Source organism: Rhinoraja longicauda, chromosome 19 (genome assembly GCF_053455715.1).
Source record: "Rhinoraja longicauda isolate Sanriku21f chromosome 19, sRhiLon1.1, whole genome shotgun sequence".
Taxonomy (NCBI): domain Eukaryota; kingdom Metazoa; phylum Chordata; class Chondrichthyes; order Rajiformes; family Arhynchobatidae; genus Rhinoraja; species Rhinoraja longicauda.
In genome coordinates this window covers 31,158,858-31,185,658 of record NC_135971.1, presented here as the reverse complement: position 1 = coordinate 31,185,658, position 26,801 = coordinate 31,158,858, and the positions used below count along the sequence as shown (strand labels likewise).

The window sequence follows — 26,801 nt, the reverse complement described above, 5'->3', positions numbered from 1 at the left end:
CGACGGTCGACACAAAATGCTGGAGTAAATCAGCGGGTCGGGTAACACCACGGGAGAAGAGGAAGAGGCTGCCTGACCCGCTGAGTTACTCCAGCGTTGTTGTGTCCATCTTTGAAATCTGAAGATTTGTGCAAAGAAACGTACCCGGAAATCGCCGACTTTGCAGCAGCGCGAAAGTGAAACTAAGCGCCCGGGACCCGGAGAGGGCAGCAGTAATGGCGAGTATAGACGTGCTACAGTCCATGAAAGATGAGGCGCTTTGCCCCATCTGCTTGGAGTTCTTTGTCCAGCCTGTAACCATAGACTGCGGCCACAATTTCTGCCGGACCTGCATCGTCCGGCACTGGCAGTCGGAGCGAGGGCCGGCCACTTGTCCGCAGTGCCGGGCGCTGCTGCCCGACAAGACGCTCAGACACAACCGGTTCGTGTCCAACATCGTGGAGAATGTAATGAAGCTCAGAGTGGACGAGGCGGTGGTTCAGACGGAGCTCCGCTGCCAGGAGCACGACGAGAGGCTGAAGGTTTACTGCAGCGATGACCAGAGGCCGATCTGTGTGGTGTGTGCCACGTCCCGCCATCACCACGGCCACTCCACCAGCCCGCTTGGCGAGGCCGCTGAACTCCATAAGGTGGGACACCGCGCTCACAGTGAACTGCCACAGGACGGGAACAGGCCTCTCTGTCCACCCAGTCCTCACCCACCACACAGAACAGAGAGAGAGTAGCACAGGACAGGAACAGGCCTCTCTGTTCACCCAGTCCTCACCCACCACACAGAACAGGACAGGGACAGGCCTCTCTGTTCACCCAGTCCTCACCCACCACACAGAACAGAGAGAGAGTAGCACAGGACAGGACGGGAACAGGCCTCTCTGTCCACCCAGTCCTCACCCACCCACCACACAGAACACAGAGCACCACAGAACAGGCCTCTCTGTTCACCTCCTCACCCACCACACAGAACAGAGAGAGAGAGTAGCACAGGACAGGACAGGAACAGGCCTCTCTGTCCACCCAGTCCTCACCCACCACACAGAACAGAGAGAGAGTAGCACAGGACGGGAACAGGCCTCTCTGTTCACCCAGTCCTCACCCACCACACAGAACAGGACAGGGACAGGCCTCTCTGTCCACCCAGTCCTCACCCACCTCACAGAGCAGGACAGAAACAGACCCTTCGGCCCACAATGCCATAGAAGGTAGAAAAATACAGCACAGAAACAGGCCCTTCCGCCCACTGTCAGAGAACATAGAACAATACAGCACAGAAACAGGCCCTTCGGCCCATGGTGTCATAGAAGGTAGAAAAGTACAGCACAGTAACAGGCCCTTCGGCCCACAGTGCCATAAAAGGTAGAAAAGTACAGCACAGGAACAGGCCCTTCGGCCCACTGTCATAGCACATAGAAAAGTACAGCACAGAAACAAGCCTTCGGCCACTGTCAGAGAACATGGAACAGTACAGCACAGGAACAGGCCCTTCGGCCCACTGTCATGGCACATAGAAAAGTACAGCACAGTAACAGGCCCTTCGGCCCACAGTGTCATAGAATATGGAAAAGTACAGCACAGGAACAGTTCATTCGGCCCACTCTGTCAGAGAATAAAGACTAGAACAGCACAGGAACACGCCATTCGGCCCACACTGTCAGAGACTAAAGCCTAGTCAGCACAGGAACAGGCCATTCGGCCCACTCTGTCAGAGAATAAAGAATAGTGCAGCACTGGAACAGGCCCTTTGGCCCACAGTCATAGAATACACAACAGCACAGAATTAGGCCCTGTGACCCACTGTGCCGTAGAACATTGAAAGGTATGGCAGAGGACTTGTCACTTCAGCCCACAGAGTCATAGAATGTAGAAAAAATATAGCACAGAAATAGGCCCTGCAGCCCATTATGTCATTGAATATCAAAAGGTCACTCCTTCCAGCGACCCAAACAGACCTTCCAAGCGAGAGAGAGGTTCACATGCACCTCCCCGAACCTAATCTACTGCGATGTTCCTGATTCGGTCTCCTATCCATGTTCTCCAGAGATGCTGCCCGACACGCTGAGTTACTCCAGCACTTTGTGTCTTATTATAGGAAAGTACAGCACAGGAGCAGACCTTTCAGCCCACAGTGTCGTTGGACATAGAACGGCGCAGCACTAGAGCAGGCCATTCAGCCCACAACGTTAGAATACTTGACCAAGTGAACCCGTTGGACCCAAACCTCTCCTGCATTGATGCAGCACCCTCTCCTCCCGCCTACCCCTCTCCCCATTCCCCCTTCCCCCTCTTCTTCCCATTCCCCCCAATCCATCCCCCTGAACCCCTTTATCCTCCCCCTCCCTCCCTCCACCTCCCCCTCTCTCTCCCTAGGAAATAGATTTAAACTTTAAAATGTGAATAACTTTAAAAATATAGCACCGATTTCAATGAAACTTCTTCCATTAGCACCAAAGGAACGACGGTGAGTAAGGTGGGCCTAAAATTGTCGTGCTATCGTGTCCCGTTTTGGCTGTAACTCAGGAACAAACAAACAAACGAGAGTTTTAGTATATAGACAGAAAAGCACAGGGCAAGAACTGATCCTCACAGTTTCATAGAACATAGAAAAATAGAGCACAGGAACAAGCATTTTGACCCACAATATCTATGCTGACCATGACGCTGTATAACTAATCTTCTCTGGTTCAAGTTTATTATTGACACACGTACCAAGGTACGGTGAGAAGCTTTTGTTTCGTGCTTATTTAATCAAATCAGATAATGCTATAAAAGAATAGAATCAAGCCAAACACAAGAGGAAAATCCAGAGCAAAGAGAAAGATGCCAGAGTGCAGAATATCATTTCTCAGCTTTACAATCAGGGGTGGCAATGGTGGCACACCGGTAGAGTTGCTTCCTTACAGCGCCAGAGACCCAGATTCAATCCTGACTATGGGTGCTGTCTGTAATGAGTTTGTACATTCTCCCACAAGCCAAAGATGTACAGGTTTGTTGGTTAGTTTGGCTTCAGTAAAAATTGTAAATTGTCCCTCGTGTGTAGGATAGTGCTGATGTACAGGGATCGCCGATCAGTGCGGACTTGATGGGCCGAAGGGCCTGTTTCTGCACTGTATCACTAAACTAAATTAAACTGAACAATGCAACAGTTCCACAGAAAAGATCCAAAGCCTGCAATAAGGTATGATAGAAAATCAGGTCTGTTGCCTCGATTTTGAAAGGACCATTCAGAAGTGCAATAAGAGGGGAAGAAGCTGTTTCTGACTCTGAAGGTGCACTCTTGCAAGCTTCTGAATCTTCTGCTTGACAGGACCAGGGAGCAGAAGGAATGACCAGGCTTGGAAAGATCCTTAATTAATTTGGCTGTTCTTCCGAGGCAGCTTGAAGTATAGATGGAGTCATTGGTGGGGAGTGTGGTCTGTGTGACATACAGGGTTACATCCACAAATCTCTTCCTGCATATGATCCATGTCATTCCCCATATATTAATGTGTGTCTCCTAAAAGCCACTTTCATATTTGCCATGTACATCTCCTTTAAAGTTTGCACCTCTCACCTAAAGTTATGCCTCTAGTCTTTGACATTTCCTACCTTTTGTGGTGAAAATGTTCTGATTGTCCACCCTATCCTATGCCTTTGATTATTTTATAAACGTCTGTGGGATCTCCCTTCACCTGCTGGCATTCTGGGGAAAACAACCACTCCTTATACGTAATACCCACCCATCAAGACAACATTCTGAACCCTTCTCCAGACCCAACCGGAAAATCCATCTGTTAGTTCTTTCCCCAGATGCTGCCCGACCCGCGGAGTTCCTCCAGCAGTGTTTTACTCAAGATTCTAACATCTGCAGTTTAGTTTAGTTTAGAGATACAGCAGGGAAACAGGCCCTTCAAGGAGAACATAACTTGCATTGGAGACAGCCCAGATAATGCATATTGTTTGATTGCTCACATTACCTGTTTTCCCTATGACTAATGGTTGAGTAGGTTTGGTCTGTATTCGTTGCTGCTTCGAAGAATGAGACGTGACCTTGTTGAAACATGGAAGGTTATGAGGGGGATTTGCAAGACAGATGTTGAGAAGTTGATTTCCCTTGTGGTGGAATCTAAAAACAGGGTCATTATTCAAGAACGAGCAGTTCCTCATTTAGATGGAGAAGAGGAGAAACTTCTCCACGGAGGATGGTGAATCTTTGGAATAGTCTACTGCAGAGAGTGGTGGAGTAAAGGTCGTTAAATACGTTCAAAAGAGAATTTGCCCCTAAGAGAGACGAGGACCATGAGAATGGGGAAGGGAAGTGTGTGGTCGTCAGGTGAAGGACACAGGGAGCCATGTTAACAAAATCTGTTCCAATTTCTGACATTCTTAGATTATCCCTTCCATCTCTGTTCACCCATTTTTTAATTGTCACTCCAATTATGAATGGAAATTCTGTCCTTGACTAGATGCATTGCAGCTACAGCCAAAAAAGCACAGCAATGCCTGTGCTTCCTCAGGAATCCAGCATGTCTCCAACGGCTCTTACTAACCTCCACAGATGCACTGAAGAAATTAGGCTTTCGGGATGCATCGTTGCTTGGTTTGGGAATAGCTCTGCCTGAAGCAGCGAGAAATTGCAGAGAGTTGTGGATGCCACCCAGGCCATCACACAGGCCACATTCCCCATCATACACTGTTGGAAAGGGTGCAGAGAAGATTTATGTAGATGTTGTCAGGAATCGAGGGCCTCAGCTTTAGGGAGAGGCTGAGCAGGCCAGGACTCTTTTCCACAGAGCGCAGGAGGATGAGGTGTGATCTTATAGAAGTGTACAAAATCACGAGAGGAATAGATCGGGTGGATGCACAGAGTCTCTTAACCAGAGTAGGAGTATCCAGAACCAGAGGACATAGATTTAAAGTGGGGGGGAAATATTTAATAGGGAAACCTTTTCACACAGTGGGTGATAGGTGTATGAAATGAGCTGCCAAAGGACGTCGTTGATCCAGGTACTATTGCAACGTTTAAGAAACATTTAGACATGTACATGGATAGGACAGGTTTAGAGGGGTATGGGCCAAACGCAAGCAGGTGCGACTAGTGCTGGTGAGGGCAAATTGGGCCGAACTGCCTGTTTCCACGCTGCAAGATTCAATGACTATGACACTCTATCTGCGTTGCCACGGGATAACAGCCAACAAAATCTAGGACCTTTTCCACCATGGTCATTCCCTCTTCTCCCCGTTCCCATCAAGCGGAAGATCCAGAAGCTTGAAAGTCAATAAAGCGAGACTAGGGAATAGCTTCTTCCCCTGTCATATTTACCATATTTCTGAAAGATCCTATCTGAAGCCAGAGTACAGTCCCAATTCTCCAACGTAACTCATTGCGGACATTGGACTTTATCTATGGATCTGTTATGCTCCATTGCTGGGAACTATATTCTGCACTCTGGTATTTTCTCTTTGCTCTTACTGTTATACTTGTTTCTTGTTTGATTGTGTTCATGTACAGTATTACCTGATTTCTTTGCATAGAACACAAACAAATGTTTTTCACTGCATCTCAGTACACATAACAATAATGAACCTATACCACTACCAAATTCCAATTCTGTTTATCCTGATGATATAGGTAAAGCCTATTTCAGCCCACTGTCTATGCCAGCATAAAGAGCGACCTTATTTCCCAATAATTTTCCCTGCAATCTATTCCTTCCACTTTCCCCATCAATTTTACCCAGATTCAATCGCTCGCCTGTATGCTGGGGGCAATTTACTGTGTCATCCTAAACTACCAAACAGAACACAATTACCTTTGGTATTGGTTTTGTATTCTCAAGTGTACAGAGATGCAGGGAAAACATTTGCTCAGCCCGCTATCCAAGCAAGTCATACCATTTATGAGTCCAATCAAACCAGAGACAGGTCTACCAGGTAGTGCAAAGAAAGAAAAAAAAAAACAGTGTTGAGTGTAGTGCTACACTAGAGAGAAAGTGCAGATTTTCTAAAAATGCAAACGTTGCAAGAATATAGATTGGGTGATCGGGACCATACCAACAGCTTATAAGAGTCTGATGAATAGTCTGATTTATATATGATTTCTATATAGATTTATAATAGCAGGAGAGAAGGTATTCCTGCAAGTCATACACTCTTTCAAGATTTTGGATCTTCTGACTGATGCAACAGGCGAGAAGAGAGAATGACTGGGGAGGAAGTTGTCCTTCATCATGTTGGTTGCATTCCTGAGGAAGTATGGTGTCGATGGAGTCGATGAGGGGGAGGCTGGTTTGAATGATGGACTGGGCGACATCACAACTCTCTGCAATTTCTTGCAGTTTTGGGCAGAGCAGTTGCCAAACCAAGCTGTGATGCATTCTAATATGATGCTTTCCAAGGTGCATCCGTAGAAATTGGTTAGAGTCACTGGAAACATGCCGGATTGCCTGTTTTATGGAACATGGGAAAAATTACAAGTAAATGGGTGTAATCCACACAAGGAGAACGCCTTATGGACAAACATGGTGGACCAGGTTGAAACTAGATGGCTGGAGCTGTGAGGCTGCTCTGCCAGCTGAGCCAGACTATAATCGGGGTTGATCTTCCAGATCATTGACAACAGACTTTAAAAATGTCGTCTTTTTCAGGAGACCTATGTGACTTTTTTTGCGTGTTTCTCTGTTCCAGGGAATGCTACGGAAAGAAATAGAGTCCCTCAGTGAACACATGCTTAATTGCTGTGAAAGTCAGGATGAAGAAGAAGCAGATGTAAATAAACTGAAGGTACGAAGGGCCGTTTAAAGGTCCCACACCAAAGCAAAGTTGAGATGGGAAACGAAACAGTTAATGTACAAACTAGTGTGGCGGTCCAATGTCATGCATGTGAGATAATGACTCAATCTAGCACCAGGTAAATATTTAATTTCCGTGCCTTTCACACCATTATATATTTGATCTGTTGTAATATTTTGTTTCCTCCGATTCCATACCAAAGATCACAATGATCATTTGCTCACGGTTCCAGCATCCTTAGTTTCTTGTGCCTTAATTGAAAGGCCCGATGTTTTCTCCAACTACACAGCATGAGAAGCGTAGGGAAGGGAGCAGGAATCAGACAAGTGCTCCATCAAAACACAAAGTGCTGGAGTAATGCAGTGGGTCAGGTCAGTAAGCATCACTGCAGGGAATGGATAAGCAATGTTTCGGGCTGTTTGTCCATTCCTTTCACAGATGTTCCTGAACCGATCAGTTCATAGAGTCATATAGCGTGGAAACAGGCCCTTCAGCCCAACTTGCCCACACGGGACAACATGTCCCATCTATACTAGTCTCACCAGCCTGTGTTTGGCCCATATCCTTCTAAACCTACCTGATCCATGTACCTGTCTAAATGTTTCTTAAACGTTGCAAGGGTACCTGCCTCAGCTACTACCTCAGGCAACTCGTTCCATACACCTATCACCCGTTGTGTAAAAAAGTAACCCATCGGGTTCCTATTAATTCTTTCCCTTCTGCATGTATGTTCTCATCCACATCTTTGCTATAAATGACAAACAGCAATGGGACCACCACCGAACCCCATGGCACACCATTAGTCACAGGCCTCCAGTCCGAAAAGCAACCTTCCACCATCATCCTCTCCTTCCTTCCATGAAGCCAGTTTTCTATCCATTCAGCTTTCTTTCCTTGGATCCCATGCAATGTATATTTCCTACAGCACTTTGTACTTTGCTCAAGATTCCAGTATCTGCACTTCCTTGTACCTCCATGTGCTCCATCAAGCCTGTCCACCTTTCTAGTCATAACTTTTGACTTCTCTCTATTACATCAATTCATCTATGACATCTCTCCAGTCTGAAGAGTTCCAGAGGCTCACAAACCTTTGAGCAAACAAAAATCATTCCCTTTCCCTTGGAGATAAAAGGAACTGCAGATGCTGGAATCTTGAACAAAACATAAAGTGCTGGAGGAGCTCTGGGAATCAGGCAGCATCAGCGGACAAAATGAATAGGTGACATTTTGGATCAGGACATTTCTTCAGGCTCATTCCTCAGATTTCTTTCTTCATTCCCTCCTTCAGTAGGTAAAGCTGTTGGCTGAATCTATCCTGTTCTAGATTGTCACAACCAGAGAAAGTATCCTGTCAACAAGACAGACACAAAATGCTGGCGTAACACAGTGGGACAGGCAGCATCTCTGGATAGAAGGAATGGGTGACGTTTTGGGTCGACCCTTCTTCATATCATATCATATATATACAGCCGGAAACAGGCCTTTTCGGCCCTCCAAGTCCGTGCTGCCCAGCGATCCCCATACATTAACACTATCCTACACCCACTAGGGACAATTTTTACATTTACCCAGCCAATTAACCTACATACCTGTACGTCTTTGGAGTGTGGGAGGAAACCGAAGATCTCGGAGAAAACCCACGCAGGTCACGGGGAGAACGTACAAACTCCTTACAGTGCAGCACCCGTAGTCAGGATCGAACCTGAGTCTCCGGCGCTGCCTTCGCTGTAAAGCAGCAACTCTACCGCTGCGCTACCGTGCCGCCCAGACTGAATCGGGGAGAGGGTGATACTGAGATAATGAAATATGTTTTGTGTCTATCTTCGGTTTAAACTAGCATCTGCAGTTCCTTCCTACAACATATCCTGACAACAACTCCACTCAGAACATTATTCACTTCCCATATAATACAACTCCTTTTAATGATGTCAAGTTAATGAACCTTTTCAACACAGCCTACTGTAAACAAGGAGATTGAATCTGCACCACAGTGTCAAACCATCACCATCCCAGAACATGGGACAAGCCCTTTGGCCCACAATGTCTGCCAAACATAATGACAGGACCAACTCTTATCTGCCTGCACATTGTCCATATCCCACCATTCACTTGCCTGTCCAAAAGCCTCTAAAATGATTCTAATGTATCTGCCTCAACCACCCTCCCCCTCCCCCCCCCCCCCCCTTACAACAGCACATTCCATGTACTCACCACCCTTTGTGTAAATAAAAATACTTGGACTGCACATCTCCCTTAAACTTGCTCCTCTCACCTTAAAGATTTTTCCTCCCACATTCCAAAGATGTGCAGGTTTATAGGTTAAATGGCCTCTGTAATTTGTCCCCAGTGTGTAGGATAGAGCTAGTATATGGGTGATCACTGGTTACCACACACTTGGTGGGCCAAAGGCCCAGTTTCAACGCTGTATCTCTAAAATAAAAAGAAAGGTAAAATCCAATTAAACATAGTTCAAAGATCTCCAATCAGGTAGATGGTTGGTCAGAACCCGTCTCTAGTTCGTGAGAGGATGGTTCAGTTGCGTGGAAACAGCTGGATGAAACTGTCCCTGAATCTGGAGGTGTGTGTTTTCAGTTATAACCTAGCATAATGTTCAGCTGTGGCATGGTGGAACAAAGGGCTTGTTCCTGTGTTGTATTGTTTCCTGTTCTGTGCTCCACGACCCATGCACTTCTCACCTTGCACTGGGTAAATCCACCTGTTGTTTATTCCATCAGAAAGAATCTGCGGCTCTGCAGAAGAACATTGAATCTAAGTTCGAAGAACTGCACCAGTTTCTGCACCAGGAAGAGAAAATGCTGAAAACATTACTGGAGCAAAAGCAAAATGCTATATTGCAACAAAAAGATGAAAATCTAAAGAACATCTCCGAACAGCATGCATCACTTAAGGAAGCAATCTTGGACATGCAAGAAAATCTGAGTCTGGAAGATGCAGAGTTTATGCAGGTATTGTCTATTGTTTACATGGGAAACATGATGCCATTACCATTCAGATTCTAAAACCCAATGTACAGTAGAGAACTCCATCAGTCCACATTCAGAACTTTGGCAGCACCAGTCCCAGAATAGGTGGCGCAGCGGTATAGTTGCCGCCTTACAGCACTTACAGCGCCAGAGACCCAGGTTCGATCCCGACCACGGGTGCTGGCTGTATGGAGTTTGTACGTTCTCCCTGTGACCGTGTAGAGTTTCTCCGAGAACTTTGGTTTCCTCCCACACTCCAAAGACGTGCAAGTTTGTAGGTTAATTGGCTTTGTAGAAATGTAAATTGTCCCAAGTTTGTGTAGGAGAGTGTTAATGTGCGAGGATCGCTGGTCGGCACAGACCCAGTGGTCAGAAGGGCCTGTTTCCGCGCTGTATCTCTAAACTCTAAACAAATATCGCAGCTTTTCCAGAATCTTGGATCATATTCATTAATACTCCAACACACTTAATTAATGTAGAAACAAGAAATTGCTGATGCTGGTTTCCACAAGAGGATACAAAGTTCTTGAATAGCTCAGCAGGTCAAGCACCATTGAACATGCTGCTTCACCTGCTGTTATAATAGCACCATCAAACATGCTGCTTGACCTGCTGAGTTATAACAGCACTATGTACACTATTGAGGTCTGAACCAGTCCCGAGGAGGTTCTGACCCAATTCATCATGTTTCCTTTCCCCCTCTACAGATGCTGCATGATCTGATGAATTCCTCAGGCACTTTGTGTTTTGCACTGTTTTAAATCATTGCTTACAGATGATATGTAGAATAACAATAAACATTCCAGTTAACTCGTTATCACCTACCCCACAGGCAACAATGGACCATTGTGGGCTATACCTTTCTTTGATCATCGTTTCTTTTTGCATATCTTTCATTCATTTCTTCTATGTACCTTCTATATCTCTCATTTTCGTTTCCCCTGAATCTCGGTCTGAAGAAGGGTCTCGACCCAAAACCTATTCCTTTCATCCAGAGATGCTGCCTGGCCCGCTGAGTTACTCCAGTTTTTAGAGTCTATTCCAGTTAACCAGGTACATTTAAACAGAGCACTGGAAGTAGAACGAGGCAAGTTTCAAGGAAGCATGGGGAGTGGGGCCCAGGTGAGTTTTAAGGGAGACTGGTTAAGTCAAGTTGAGCTTATTGTCATATGAATACATACAGTGAGGGATAGATACAATGAAAATCTTGCTTCTTGCACCATCACAAGCACGATCAGCACACAGAATCATATTAGACTCAAGTTCTGCAAGCCAGTGAAAAGGAAAAGACTAGTTGGGCATTGAGTATAAGTGTCAGGAAGACACAATGCAGATTTTTAGCACTTTGGTTAGACCTCATTTGGAGTATTGTGTGCAGTTCTGGACACCCCAATATAAGAAGTCTGTAGAGGCCGTGGAGAGAATGCACGAGATGTTGACCAGAATGATGCCTGGATTACAGGGAATTAGTATCAGAAGAGGATGTGTTAAATCAAGTTCTTTACCTTCAGTCTGAATAATCACACTTAATACTGGATGAGCACATCAGATTTATTCCACCATGGGGTTCTTCCCGAGAGGATCTCCAGACACAACACTAGTGTCTGAAAAGATCTCAACTCAGGGGAGGGGAAGAACCACTTTTCCACGATTGTTTACTTTTTTATACAGAAAGGAAAAAGGGGCGTAACAGATAAAATTAAGGACCAATTACAAATCTAATACAATTCCCATAGCTACAGAGAAAACAAAATCATTAATACAGGTCACATGCTCAGAAACCAACCATTAATATAAGTCACATGCTTTTGGGGAAACGCATCAATTTACCTAGAGTGAATTCAAAATTTTTCCTACTTTCACACGCACCCATATAAGGAGTTGTTATTAAGAAAGAAACTTTCTTTATCTCTATAGACGAGCAATCTCGCAGCTGCACGACCTTGCTTTACCGTTTCAATACACAGCACTCACACAGTCAGACAGAGCAGTGGGAGAGTAACTTAAGGACAATAGCCCCACCTCTTCTGTACACTCCTTATCATTCGTAAAGGGACAAACACATTCTGTTCCCAAGGATAACATTTCTGCCACAAGCATCCATCTTACTGCTTTCCACTGAAAATAAGCATTCATTTTATATTAGCAAAAACAACAAAAGAAACCATCTTTACTACAACAAAATACAATATCTCTAATTGACTATATCAGCTAATAGCATAGATTCTCAGATGGACAAACTTGAATAGTTTTCTCTGGACTGTCGGTGTTTTCTCTGGACTGCTGTAAGTAGATCAAATTAAGAGAGCCATAGGGTAGACGGTCAGAACCCTTTCTCATGGTGGAAATATGAAAGATCAGAGGGCATAGCTTGATGGTGAGGAGACAAAATATAATGGAGATGTGTGGGGCAGGCGAGGGTGGTTGGTGCCTGGAATGCAGGGCCAGGGGTGGTGGTGGTGGGTGCAGGACCAATACTGGTGTTTATGGGCTTTTAGACAGGCACGTCATGGTCACGTGCAGGCAGATGAGATTAGTTTATCTTGGCATCATGTTTGGAACAGGCATTGTGGGCCAAAGGGCCTGCTCCAGTATTGTGCTGTGCTGCTCTGTGAGTGTGGAACTTTAGCACCAGAATGCTGAAGGAAGAATGGCAACTAAGAGTTGGAAGGAACTGCAGATGCTAGTTTAAACCGGAGATAGTTTGACTTCTCTAACTTCAATTAACTCTTGCTTTCCCTCTCTCTCCATCCCTCCCCCTTCCCAGTACTCCAACCAGTCTGACTGTCGCTGATTACATTTTATCTCTGTTTGCTTTGTTGTTACCTTCTCATCGCTAACAATGATCTATTCTACATTTTCCTTCATCTCCACCCCCTTTGATGTCTCGTTCTCACACCTTATACTTTCTTATCTCTGTATCGCCCCCTCCCCTGACTCTCAATCTGAAGAAGGGTCTCAACCCGAAACGTCACCCATTCCTTCTCTCCAGAGATGCAGCCTGTCCCACTGAGATACTCCAGCATTTTGTGTCTATCAGTGGCGACTAAGATCCTGGTGTGTTAAAAGGAACAGGGAAATCAACAAGTGATGTGGCAAATTGGATGCATCAGGACTTCCAAATAGTCACATCGTGAAATAATAGAGGTTTATTGCACCAAAGAATCATTTCCTCATAGGTCTGTGAGCTTCAATTTTAACAGTTTTTCCTGTTAATAGACCATAGAACATGGAACATTGCACAGGAGCCGACCTTTCAACCCACAATCTCACACCTGAATATGATTCCAAGTTAAACTAATCTCTTCAGCCTGCACATGATCCATATCCCTCCATGCCCTGCATATACATGTGCCTATCTAAAAGCCACTTAAATGCTGCTATTTTATCGACATGCCCTCCACCGAGAATTTCGAACTATGAGTTCGGTATTGAAACTATTCTGTGTCCAAATCTTGTGACATTGTAAAGTCAAATTGCAGTTTTTACACAATAATATTGGAAATGCATTTTTACCATTGTCTAAGTTTCTGACAGATCTATGTAATGCAATATTGTAATAAAAGGCCCACCCTTTTATTGGTGGTTCAGCGATATAGTTGCTGCCTCACAGCACCAGGGACCCGGGTTTGATCCTGACGACGGGTACTGTGTACAGAGTTTGTACGTTTTCCCCGTGACCTCCGTGGGTTTTCTCAGAGATCTTCGGTTTCCGCACACACTCCAAAGCCGCACAATTTTGTGGATAATTGGCATGGTTTAAATGTAATTGGTCACCAGTATGTGCAGGATAGTGTCAATGTGCGGGGATCGCTGGTCGGTGTGGGCTCAGTGGGTCGAAGGGCCTGTTTCTCTGCTGTATCTCTACAATTAAAAAGTAAAACTAAAACAATCTTCTCTCTTTCAGGATATTAAAAATATTCTTGGCCGGTAAGTGCATTATTGTCCATATTTGGCTGACAATTATATATTCTGTAATGCAACCCATTCCACCTGTAGTCCTTTGCATTTTTGGATACGGATTGCAGGCAAAGTGAATGAATACTTGGGTTCATTGGAGCAAAAAACTTTAGGGGCTGGAAATCCAGAACAAAGACAGGAGACACACGGAAATGCAGATGCTGAAATCTTGATCAAAACACAGGGTGGTGGAGGAACTCAGCGGCATCTGTAGATGGAATGGACAGGCGACATTTCAGGTCGGGACCCTTCTTCATACTGATTGTAGTAGCAGGGAGAAAGCTGAGAAGGAGTGGTGGGCGGGACAAAGCCTGGCGAGTGATGGGTAGATACAGTTTGGGGGCGGGTTTTATTGGCAGTGGAATAAGTGACACAGGCTGGAGATAAAAAGGCAACAAATATGTGTCAGATAAGAAGAGAGGATGGGTGAAATGCAAAGTAAAAGGGAGGGATCTAGATGGAAGGAGACAGACAGCACAAGAACAGGCATTTCAGCCCACAATGTGTATGCCATACATGATGCCAAGACAAACCTTTATCTGCCTGCACATACTTTTTTGAGGATGTAACAAGTAGATTGGATAAGGGAAAACCGGTGGATATCGTGCATCTCGACTTTCAAAAAACCTTTGGCATGTTCCCACACAAGAGATTGGTGTGCAAAATTAGAGGCCGTGGTATTGGGAGTAGGATATTGATATGGATAGAGAACTGCTTGGCAGACAGGAAGGAAAGTAGGAATTGCCAGGTCCTTTTCAGAATGGCAGGCAGTGACTTGTGGGGTGCTGCAAGGCTCGGTGCTGGGACCCCAGTTATTTACAATATATATTAATGATTTAGATGTGGGAATTAAATGTAACATCTGCAAGTTTGTGGATGACACAAAGCTGCATGGCAGTGTGAGCTGCGAGGAAGATGTTATGAAGCTGCAGGGTACGTTGGGTAGGTTGGATGAGTGGGCAGATGCATGGCAGATGTAGTATAATGTGGACAAATGTGAAGTTATCCACTTTGGTGGCAAGAACAGGAAGGCAAATTATTATCTGAATGGTGTCAGATTAGGAAGAGACTTGGGTATGCTTGTACATCAGTCACTGAAAGTATGCATGCAGGTACAGCAGGCAGTGAAGAAAGCTAATGGCATGTTGGTCTTCTTTGCGAGAGGATTTGAGTTTAGGAGCAAGCAGGTCCTGCTGCAGTTGTGCAGGGTCCTGGTGAGACCGCACCTGGAGTATTGTGTGCAATTTTCGTCTCCTAATTTGAGGAAGGACATTATTGCTATTGAGGGAGTGCAGCGTAGGTTCACCAGGTTAATTCCCCGGGATGGCGGGACTGACATGATGAAAGAATTGGTCGACTGAGCTCCTATTCACTGGAATTTAGAAGGATGAGAATGGATCTTATCCAAACATATACATTTCTTAGAGGATTGGACAGGCTAGATGCAGAGAAATATTTCCCGATGTTGGGGGAATCCAGAACGAGGAGTCACAGTTTAAGAATAAGGGGTAAGCCATTTAGGACTGAGATGAGGAAAAACTTTATCACCCAGAGAGTTGTGAATCTATGGCATTCTCTGCCACAGAAGGCAGTGGAGGCCAATTCGCTGGATGTTTTCATGGAAACAAACATACAGTAGATAGATAGAAAATAGGCACAGGAGTAGGCCATTCGGCCCTTCGAGCAAGCAACGCCATTGAATGTGATCATGGCTGATCATCCACAATCAGTACCCCGTTCCTCCCTTCTCCCCATATCCCTTGATTCCGCTAGCCCGAAGAGCTCTATCTAATTCTGTTTTGAATGCATCTTTGTATCGGCCTCCACTGCCTTCAGAGGCAGAGAATTTTCTTCACTGCCTGCGGTAGCTGCATGCTTACTTTCAGTGACTGATGTACTAGGACACCCAGGTTTTGTTGCACCTCCCCTTTTCCTAATCTGATGCCATTCAGATAATCTGCTGCCTTGTTCTTGCCACCAAAGTGGAAACCTCACATTTATCCACATTATACTGCATCTGCCATGCATCTGCCCACTCACCCAACCTATCCAAGTCACCCTGCATCCTTATAGCATCCTCTTCGCACTTCACACTGCCACCCAGCTTTGTGTCATTTGCAAATTTGCTAATGTTACTTTTAACTCCTTCATCTAAATCATTAATATATATTGTAAATAGTTGCAGTCCCAGCACCGAGCATTGCGGCACTCCATTAGTCACTTCCTGCCTTTCTGAAAGGGACCTGTTAATTCCTTCACTTCGTTTCCTGTCTGCCAACCAATTTTCTATCGATGTCAATACCCTACCACAATGTGCTCTAATTTTGGCCACTAAACTCCTGTGTGGGACCTTATCAAAGACTTCTGAAAGCCCAATTACACTACATACACTGGCTCTCCCTTGTCCATTTTACTTATTATATCCTCAAAAAATTCCAGAAGATTAGTCAAGCGTGATTTCCCCTTCGTAAGTCCATGCTGACTTGGACAATCCTTACTGCTACCCAAATGCGCCACTATTACATCTTTAATAATTGACTCCAGCATCTTCCCCACTACCAATGTCAGGCTAACTAGTCTATAATTCTCTGTTTTCTCTCTTCCCTCCTTTCTTAAAAAGTGGGATAACATTAGCTACTCTCCAATGCACAGGAACTGATCCAGAATTTATAGAACATTGGAAAATGATCACCAATGCATCCACAATTTCTAGAGCCATCTCCTTGAGTACCCTGGGAAGCAGCCCATCAGGCCCTGCGGATTAATCAGCATTCAGTCCCATCAGTCAACCCAACACCATTTCCTGACTAATGTGAATTTCCTTCAGTTCCTGTCACCCTAGACCCTCTGTCCCCTAGTACATCTGGGAGATTGTTTGTGTCTTCCTTAGTAAAGACAGAATCAAAGTACCTGTTCAACTCGTTTGTCATTTTCTTCTTCCTCATAATAAATTCACCTGTTTCTGTCTTCAAGGGACCCACATTTGTCTTAACTAATCTTTTCCTTTTCACATACCTAAAGAAGCTTTTACTATGCTCCTTTATATTCTTGGCTAGGTTACCTTCGTTCTTCATCTTTTCTCCCGGTATTGGCTTTATAGTTAACATCTGTTGTTCTTTAAAAGTTACCCAATCTTCTGGCTTCCCGCTCATCTTTGCTATGTTATACGTCTTCTCTTCTCCTGTCCTTGACTTCCCTTGTCAGCCACAGTTGCCTCTTACTCTCCTTAGAATCTTTCCTCCTTGTTGGAATGAAATGATCCTGCATCTTCTGAATTATTCCCAGAAATTCCTGCCATTGCTGTTCCACCGTCATCCTTGCTCGGGACCCTTTCCAGTCAACTTTGGCCAGCTCCTCCCTCATTCCTCCATAGTCCCCTTTGTTCAACTGCAATACTGACACTTCTGATTTTACCTTCTCCCTCTCAAATTGCAGATTAAAACTTATATTATGGTCACTACCTCCAAATGGTTCATTTAACTTGAGTTCCCTTATCAAATCCAGCTCATTGCACAACACTAATCCAGAATTGCCTTCTCCCTGGTAGGCTCCAGTACAAGCTGCTCTAAGATTCCATCTCGGAGGCACTCTACAAACTCCCTTTCCTGGGGTCCAGTACCAACCTGATTTTCCCAAGTCTATTTGCATATTGAAATCTCCTATAGCCACCGTAGCATTACCTTTGTTACATGCCGATTTTAACCCCTGATGCAACTTGCACCCTATATCAAGGCTACTGTTTGTTGGCCTGTAGATAACTCCCATTAGGGTCTTTTTGCCCTTACAATTTCTCAGTTCTATCCACAATAACTCTACATCCTCTGATTTTATGTCTCCGCTCGCAAAGGACTGAATTTCATTCCTTACCAACAGAGCTACCCCACCCCCTCTGCCCACCTGTCTGTCTTTTCGATAGGACGTACAACCCTGAATATTCAGTTCCCAGCTCCGATCCTCTTGCAGCCTTGTCTCCGTAATTTCCACAACATCATACAGCACCTACCAATCTCTAGCTCAAGAGAGAGTTAGATTTAGCTCATAGGGCTAAAGGAATCAAGGGATATTGGGAACAAGCAGGAATGTGGTAATGATTTTAGATGATCAGCCATGATCATATTGAATGGCATGCTGGCATGAAGGGCTGAATGGTCTACTGCCTTTTTTGTTTCTATTTTTCACTAGTTCCACCTACTGGAATTCTCTCTGCAACCTTACAAATTTCCTTCCAGAATATGTTTGTCCAGTTCCCTCAAAGACTGCAGTGAAACATGTCTCCACCAATTCTGCATCCGTATGTTCCAGATTTGGACAACATGCCAGCAGTTTAGTTTAGTTTGGAATGAAATGATGTCCATCAGAAGAACTGCCAAGGGATGTCCAAAAGGCAGGGGTGGTTGTGCAGGCTGAGACATGTTTAGACTTTTAGAGATACAGTGTGGAAACAGGCCCTTCAGCCCGTGCCGACCAGCGATCCTTGTACACTATCCTACACACTAGGGCCAATTTACCATTTTTACTGAAGCCAAATAACCTATGAACCTGTATGTCTTTGGAATGTGGGAGGAAACTGGAGATCCCGGAGAAAACCCACACAGGTCACAGGGAGAACATAGAAACCCCATAGAGATAAGCACCCATAGTCAGGATCGATCCCGGGTCTCTGGCACTGTAAGGCAGAAACTCTACCGCTGTGCCTGGTGTGGAAGTTAGAATCATTTTTCATTATGATGTTCTTAGTACTCTTCCTCTACATTGTATACCCGTTGCATATAATCTTTTACCCTTCCACCAATGTGAACAGTCCTTCAATATCAAATCTATCCAGACCCTTCATTACTTCACATAATCAATTACATTTCTCCTCAACCTTCTCTTCTCCCAGCTTATGTAAAGGCTTCATTCTTCAGAAATGTCTGTAAGTCGATTATTCAGCAAGTCAGAAACAGTAATTTTCCATGGCCATCTCACAATATACTTGCTATAGTTCTTTAGAATCATTGAATAATAACCCTAATTTTACCTGTGATCAAACAAATCGAATATACATTGGATCCATTAGTTAATGAATACCATGAAAAATTCATTATTGGGGTGGCACAGTGGTGTAGCGGTAGAGTTGCTGCCTTACAGCGCCAGAGACCCATGTTCGATCCTGACTATGGGTGCTTTCTGTATGGAGTTTGTACATTCTTCCTGTGACCATGTGGGTTTTCTCCAGGTGCTCCGGTTTCCTCCCACACTCCAAAGATGTACAAGTTTGCAATTGGCTTTGGTAAAATAGTAAATTATCCCTAGTGTGCAGGATAGTGTTAATGTGATCGGAGGGCGGCATGGACTTGTGGGCCGAAGGGCCTTTTCCCGCACTGTATCTTTAAAGTGCAAGGTGTATTGCTTTATTCTTATTTATTATTGCTGAGGATAGCACTATGGTGCAGCTGGTAAAGATGCTGCCTGACAGCGCCAGAGACCTGTTTTGAACCTGACTTCGGATGCTGGCTGTGGGGAGCATGTACTTTCTCTTTGTAGGAAGGAACTGCAGATGCAAGTTCAAACCGAAGATAGTCACAAAATATTAGAGTAACTCAGCAGGACAGGCAGCATCTCTGGGGAGAAGGAATGGGTGCCGTTTCGGGTTGTGACCCTTCTTCAGACAAATTGTCTAAAGAAGGGTCTCAGCCCAAAACGCCATGCATTCCTTCACTCCAGAGATGCTGTCGGTCCCACTGAGTTACTCAGTGGGACGGGCAGGGTTAATTGGCCTCTGTTCATCGCCCCAAGGGTGTAAGGACTGGATGGGAGATTGGGATAAAATGGAACAATTGTGAACGAGTGATCAATGGCTGGTGTGGACTTGGTGGGCCAAAAGGTTTGTTTCCGGACTATATCTCTAAAACTATTCCTGGCTTAAAAAATCAATTGAAAATGCAAGGGAGGATTTGCATGCAACCAGTCTTTCACTCGGTCATGCAATCGTTACCTGGGAAGCCCCTGAGGCTCTAGTCCTTCTAATCAATGTAACCAAAGCACTGTTATTGTGCATCTTTTCCACACCCGCTCCAATATCCTCACACTTAATTCCTCTAACACACACACAGTTCAGAAGGAATATCCATTACCCATGGAGAAGGTTAATAGCTGGTGGCTGTTAAGCTACTAGCAATGGATAATAAAAACCAATGCTTCATGTGCAAGGGATGAGATATGAAACAATACGATTGAACTTTACCTATCCCAGGAGAGAAATTGGTCTGCCAGCAAAATACAACATAAAACACAAGATACATGAAACATGAAATTAAAGTGCTGAGTGGAAAGTCCAGGATTTGGGATGCAGTACGGGGAGTTCAATACTATCAGAAGTGTTGCCTTTTGGTTGAGGTCTCCATTTGCTTTCTGAGGTAGCCCTTGCAGAATACTATAAAAACCAACTGAGAATTCCTCCTTGGTCAATAACTATCCCCAATCAACACATAGAATAGCTTGATTTATATATTTCTTATATATGTTGTTCATATTTCCCTATGACCTAAGTCTTGGATAGTGGTCTCTGAAAAGTCAGAAGTTGAGGGCAGTGCTGACAAGTATATAAAGTGAGATCACAAATATGGTGTATCATTCTATTTTTGCATCTCAGCGATACTTTTTATTCCCAACACAGGTGTGAAAACATGCAGTTCCAAAGACCCGCCAGAGTTTCCATTGACCTCAGTCAAGATGATTTCAGCGGCCCCTTTCAGTTCAGCCTGTGGAAACGGATGCTGAAGCTAATTAATCCAGGTAAACTTATCTTCCGGTAGAGTCGAGGAATTATGGTGTTTGAAATATGGAAATGATTTTGATAGAGTTGTGAGGAAAAATTGACACATTTGGTCCAGTCTGAAGAACGGGTTCGCCCTGAAACGTCACCTATTCCTTTTATCCAGAGATGATGCCTGACCCACTGAGTTACTCCAGCTTCTTGTGTCTAAGTTCAGTGTAAATTAGCCCCTGCATGTCCTTCCTACACATTTGGGCCAGGCCAGCCCACAGGTTCAGTAGGGATACACCAGATATGTAACACGGCTGGTAATCCTGGGGCCTGAACTAACAGTTTAAAGAGTTCAGTACAGTGCAGGAGCAGACTCTTCAGCCCACAATGTCCATGCCGACAATGAAGCCAAGATAAACTCATCTCCTCTACCTGAAACCTATACCTCCATTCTCTGCATATCCATGCACCTCTCTAAAAGACACTATGGTGTCTGCCTCCACCATCTCATCCAGCAACATGCTCCAGGCATCCTCTGTGTTAAAAAAACATGCCCCATACATATTTTTTTAACTTCATCACTCTCAACTTAAAGCCACGTCCTGTGGTCCACAACATTTTCACCCTGGGAAAAAAGGTTGTGAATGTCTACCTTATCTCTGCCTTCCATCAGTTTAAGCATTGCTATCAGCTTCATATCACACGATGGAAACTGTGTCATTTAAATTCAATTCATAATTTGGAATTTGGAATTTCATAATTTCATAATTTGGAATTTTGGAATAATTTGGAATATCTGGCCTATATTAAGATGACCACGAAAAATGCAATAGCCAATAGGTGCAGGAGGAGGCCATTCGGCCCTTCGAGCCAGCACCACCATTCAATGTGATCATGGCTGATCATTTTCAATCAGTACCCCGTTCCTGCCTTCTCCCCATACCCCCTGACTCCGCTATCCTTAAGAGCTCTATCTAGCTCTCTCTTGAATGCATTCAGAGAATTGGTCACCACTGCCTTCTGAGGCAGAGAATTCCACAGATTTACAACTCACTGACTGAAAAGGTTTTTCCTCATCTCCGTTCTAAATGGCCTACCCCTTATTCTTAAACTGTGGTCCCTGGTTCTGGACTTCCCCCAACATTGGGAATATGTTTCCTGCCTCTAACGTGTCCAAACCCTTCATAATCTTATATGTTTCGATAAGATCCCCTCTCTTCCTTCTAAATTCCAATGTATACAAGCCTAGTCACTCCAGTCTTTCAACATATGACAGTCCCGCCATTCCGCCCTCAATAGCAAGAATATCCTTCCTCAAATTTGGTGACCAAAACTGCACACAGTACTGCAGGTGCGGTCTCACTAGGGCCCTGTACAACTGCAGAAGGACCTCTTGGCTCCTATACTCAACTCCTCTTGTTATGAAGGCCAACATTCCATACCATACCATACCATACCATATATATACAGCCGGAAACCGGCCTTTTCGGCCCACCAAGTCCGTGCCGCCCAGCGATCCCCGTACACTAACACTATCCTATACCCACTAGGGACAATTTTTACATTTTACCCAGCCAATTAACCTACATACCTGTACGTCTTTGGAGTGTGGGAGGAAACCGAAGATCTCGGAGAAAACCCACGCAGGTCACGGGGAGAACGTACAAACTCCTTACAGTGCAGCACCCGTAGTCAGGATCGAACCTGAGTATCCGGCGCTGCATTCGCTGTAAAGCAGCAACTCTACCGCTGCGCTACCGTGCCGCCATTGGCTTTCTTCACTGCCTGCTGTACCTGCATGCTTTCTTTCAGTGACCAATACACTAGAACACCCAGATCTCGTTGTACGTCCCCTTTTCCTAACTTGACACCATTCAGATAATAACCTGCCTTCCTATTCTTACCACCAAAGTGGATAACCTCACACTTATCCACATTAAACTGCATCTGCCATGCATCCGCCCACTCACACAACCTGTCCAAGTCACCCTGCAACCTCATAGCATCTTCCTCACAGTTCACACTGCCACCCAGCTTTGTGTCATCTGCAAATTTGCTAATGGTACTTTTAATCCCTTCATCCAAGTCATTAATGTATATTGTAAACAGCTGCGGTCCCAGCACCGAGCCTTGCGGTACCCCACTAGATACTGCCTGCCATTCTGAAAGGGACCCATTTATCCCCACTCTTTGCTTTCTGTCTGCCAACCAATTTTCGATCCATGATCACATTGTCAGTATCCTACCCCCAATACCATGTGCTCTAATTTTGCCCACTAATCTCCTATGTGGGACCTTGTCAAAAGCTTTCTGAAAGTCAAGGTATAGCACATCCACCTGCTCTCCCCCGTCAATTATCCTAGTTACATCCTCAGAGGTACAGGTGAACCTCTGCCTTACCTGGAAAGACTGTTTGGGTCCTTGGATGGAGTCGAGGGGGAAGGTAAATGGACGGGTGTTGCATCTCCTGCAGTTGCAGGGGAAAGTACCTGGGGGGGGGGGGAGTGGTTTGGGTGGGAAGGAACGAGCTGACCAGGGAGTTTTGGAGGGAATGGTCTCTGCAGAAAGCAGAAAGGGGTGGAGATGGGAAGATATGGCCAGCAGTGGGATCCTGTTGGAGGTGGCGAAAATGTTGGAGGATTATATGTTGTATGCGATGGCTGATGGGATGGAAGGCGAGGACAAGGGGGACTCTGTCCTTGTTACGAATGGGGAGAGGGGGAGCAATGTGTCAAAATGTTTGATTGGCAAATCGTGTGAATTCACCATGCAGACCTTTTTCTCCCCTTCAGTCCCGATCAAACTGAAGCTGAATCCGAACACTGCGCATCCGAGACTCATCCTGTCCAGTGACCTGACAGCCATCAGACTCGGTGCTAAACAGATGGTCCCTGACAGACCAGAGCGATTTGTGCAGTGGCACGGTGTCCTGGCTTCTCAGGGCTTCAACACTGGGAGCCACTACTGGGAGGTAGAGGTCGGAAGGAACACTATGTGGAGTGTGGGAGTGGTAAAGGCATCGGTACCGAGGAAAGCGGAGTTCACACCGGAGCAGAAATCCGGAGCCTGGGTATTGTGGCGTCTGGGAGAGGAATATACCACTATGTCTTCACCACGTACTGCCCTCCCTGTTCCAGTCAAACCCCAGAGATTGGGCGTCTACCTGAACTATGAGGCTGGCCAGGTGACACTGTACAATGCCGATTACATGTCACATCTGTACACTTTCACGGACAAGTTCACGGAGAAACTCTATCCTTTCTTCTTAACGGGCTGCAATATTGATTCATTGCAAATAGTCCACTTGCATATATAGGTTTATTTGGTGAACGCGCGGCCAATCTTTATGGGGAGACACTTGAAACTGCCCTACTCCAGGGGTTATCAGTGTTAATCAGTGAGTCTGATAAGTCGTTCCAACAATGACCTGTAAACTCCATCTTTAGATATCTAAGACCAAGTGGACCTGTTGAGGCCCAAATCTCTCCTGCATTGGTGCAGCACCCTCTCCTCCCCCCCTCCCCCTACACTCCCCTCCCCCTCCCTCCCTAGGAGATAGATTTAAACTTTAAAATGTGAATAACTTAAAAAATATAACACCGATTTCAATGAAACTTCTTCCATTAGCACCAAAGGGACGACGGTGAGTAAGGTGGGCCTACAATTGTCACGCTATCGTGTAACGTTTTGGCTGTAGTTCAGGAACAATCAAACAAACAAACGACAGTTTTAGTATGTCGATGTCCCTATCTGCAAACATTCCTGAGCCAAACATCTCTACCACATACTGATGTGTTAAACTTGCCCTCACTACCCATCTTTTTGGCCAATTAACACTGAGCTTACCCATCTTCATTTATTCCTATTTTTCTCAACTTAAATATACACGAAATTCTGGAATGCTGATAAAATATCAGCAAATCTTCAGGTTTCTACGCAAATTATAAGAAGTTAATGTGAAGGAGATTTCACAGGCTAGTTAGAAGAGGCTTTGAAGCCAATTATAAAAAGTTAATGTGAAGAAGACTTTTAGAACGTTTGATATTGTGGTCACTATGTTCCAAAGCGTATGTGAACGGGTGATCACAAGTCGGCATGAACTCTATGGGCCGAAGGGCCTGTTTCCAAGCTGTATCATTCAATTCAATAAATCACCTGCAACTTAATCTACATTTTGTCCAAATGAATCACAGGCGGCACAGTGGAGCAGTGGTAGAGTTGCTGCTTTACAGCGCCAGAGAGCCAAGTTCAATCCTGACTACGGGTGCTGTCTGTATGGAGTTTGTACACTCTCCCCGTGACCGCATAGGTGCTCCAGTTTCCTTCCACATCTCAATGACATACAGGTTTGTAGGTTGGCCTCTAAATTGTCCCTTGTGTGTAGGATAGAACTAGTGTATGGCTGATCGTGATCGGTATGGATTGTTTACATGCTATATCTCTAAACTAAATGAAACATCACATTTCTCCATATTTCATTTGTAAATTCTGAGTTCATTCTGATAACCTACCAAATGTCCACTTTAAACTGGCTACAAAATCCTCCTCATAGGTTAGCATATTAGTTTCAAAGGAAGGCTTTGAAATTTGACATGAGCAAATAAATCTACAAATTAATTTCTCCCTAGCGTTTGCTCATGTTATCAAATTTGGTGACTGTGATGCAAAATTAACTGAAAATCTTGCCAAGTGACTGTTTCATTTGTCACTCAAAAAACCTATGTCTGCACGTGAAGGAACTATACATCAATTGAACGTAAACTATGAACAGATTTATCAATAACTACATAATATTAGTTGCATTCGTCTCTTTCAAATTTGGTAACAATCATTTTATAATACAATCAATTCAAAATATATGCCTCTTTAGAACTGCCTGTTCCATTTCAGTTAATTTTAATTGATAATTGCTTGCAAAAATTAGTTGTTTCTTCTTTACCATAATTTAACTGTACATAACATTTATAAATAATCGATTCTTCACATCCATAACCCAAAGTAAATGTTGATTCATTTCATATCTGTTACCGCGCAAATAAAGGTCAACAAAGCTGCATGTTTTAAGCTAATTAAATAGTTACTATGCAAACCTATTTTTCTTTTATTTTCTTTCGACAGCTTAAATTTCTGTCCTTTTTTTCAAAATTATAGTTCATGTGTTAAGATATTTCTCCTGGTTTAATGTTAAATTCAAAATCAGATGCTGATTACAGAATATACAAATGAATGGACAAAAATGTGTGATGCTGCACAGTGGTGCAGGTGGTGGAGCCTCTGCCTCCCAGTGCCAGAGACCCAGGATCAACCCTGACCTCGGGTGCTGACTGTGTGGAGGTTGCACGTTCACCCTGTGACTGTGTGGGTTTCCTCCGGTGCTCAGGTTTCTTCAAATATTCTAAAGACATGCAGTTTGTAGGTAATAAAATGGCCCCTATTGTGTAGGGTAGGGATACGAAGGGGAGATAACATAGAAGTAGTGTAACTGGCGGTTGGCATGGACACAGTGGGCTAAAGGGGCTGCTTCCATGATGCATCTGTGCAATAAATCAATTAACAGCCCACTTAGGTGAGCAGTGTGATTGGTGCAAAACAAGGAGTATATTGCAGTTACTTAAATTCATTAACTATGCTGATGTGCAGACCTGCTCTCATTCTCCATAAGCAAAGAGTCAAGACATTGTCATACCTGTGTGTCCCAGATAGGACAATGAAATTATTTCTTGCAGCAGCACAACAGAATATGTAAACATAGTACACTGTAAGCAATGTAATAAACGAGAGAGAAATAAAAAAGTGCAGTGTGCGTAGATATACACATACTCACTAATACATACATATATATACACGCATACACAACTACACAAAAAAAAACTCCAATAATAGTGCTAGAATAACAATAATAGTCTCTGTACCAGCGCTTATTTGAGGTTGTAGAGTTTAATCCGAATGGCTGCAGGGAAGAGGCTGTTCCTGAACCTGGACGATGCAGTTTTCAGGCTCCAGTAACTTCTTCCCGATGGCAGGGGGTGAAATGAGTGTGTGGCCACTAACTGCCATTCACGCTAAGCTTGAAATAAGGCATTCTCCCTGGAACAAACTTTGGGCAAGATGGAAATATTCCTGAACAATCAACCAGCTTCTTAGACTTAGTACATACTACACTACAGCACATGAACAGGCCCTTCAGCCTGCAATGTCTGTGACGACATGACGAAGCCGAAGAACTCGGAGAAAACCCATGCATGTCATGGGGAGAACGTACAAACTCCATACAGACAGCACCCGTAGTCGGGATCGAACCCGGGTATCTGGCGCTGCATTCACTGTAAGGCAGCTACTCTACC

General features: G+C 44.5%; 1 protein-coding gene across 1 annotated transcript; it reads left to right on the top strand.

Moving 5' to 3' along the window:
• The first annotated feature begins 149 nt into the window (after positions 1-149).
• LOC144602758 (E3 ubiquitin-protein ligase TRIM39-like) lies at positions 150-25,390 on the top strand. The gene is made up of 6 exons (XM_078415893.1): positions 150-629; positions 6,661-6,756; positions 9,501-9,731; positions 13,657-13,679; positions 20,368-20,486; positions 23,250-25,390. The coding sequence occupies exons 1-6, from the start codon at positions 216-218 to the stop codon at positions 23,771-23,773; spliced, it is 1,407 nt and encodes a 468-aa protein (XP_078272019.1). The 5' UTR covers positions 150-215; the 3' UTR covers positions 23,774-25,390.
• The last annotated feature ends 1,411 nt before the right edge of the window (positions 25,391-26,801 follow it).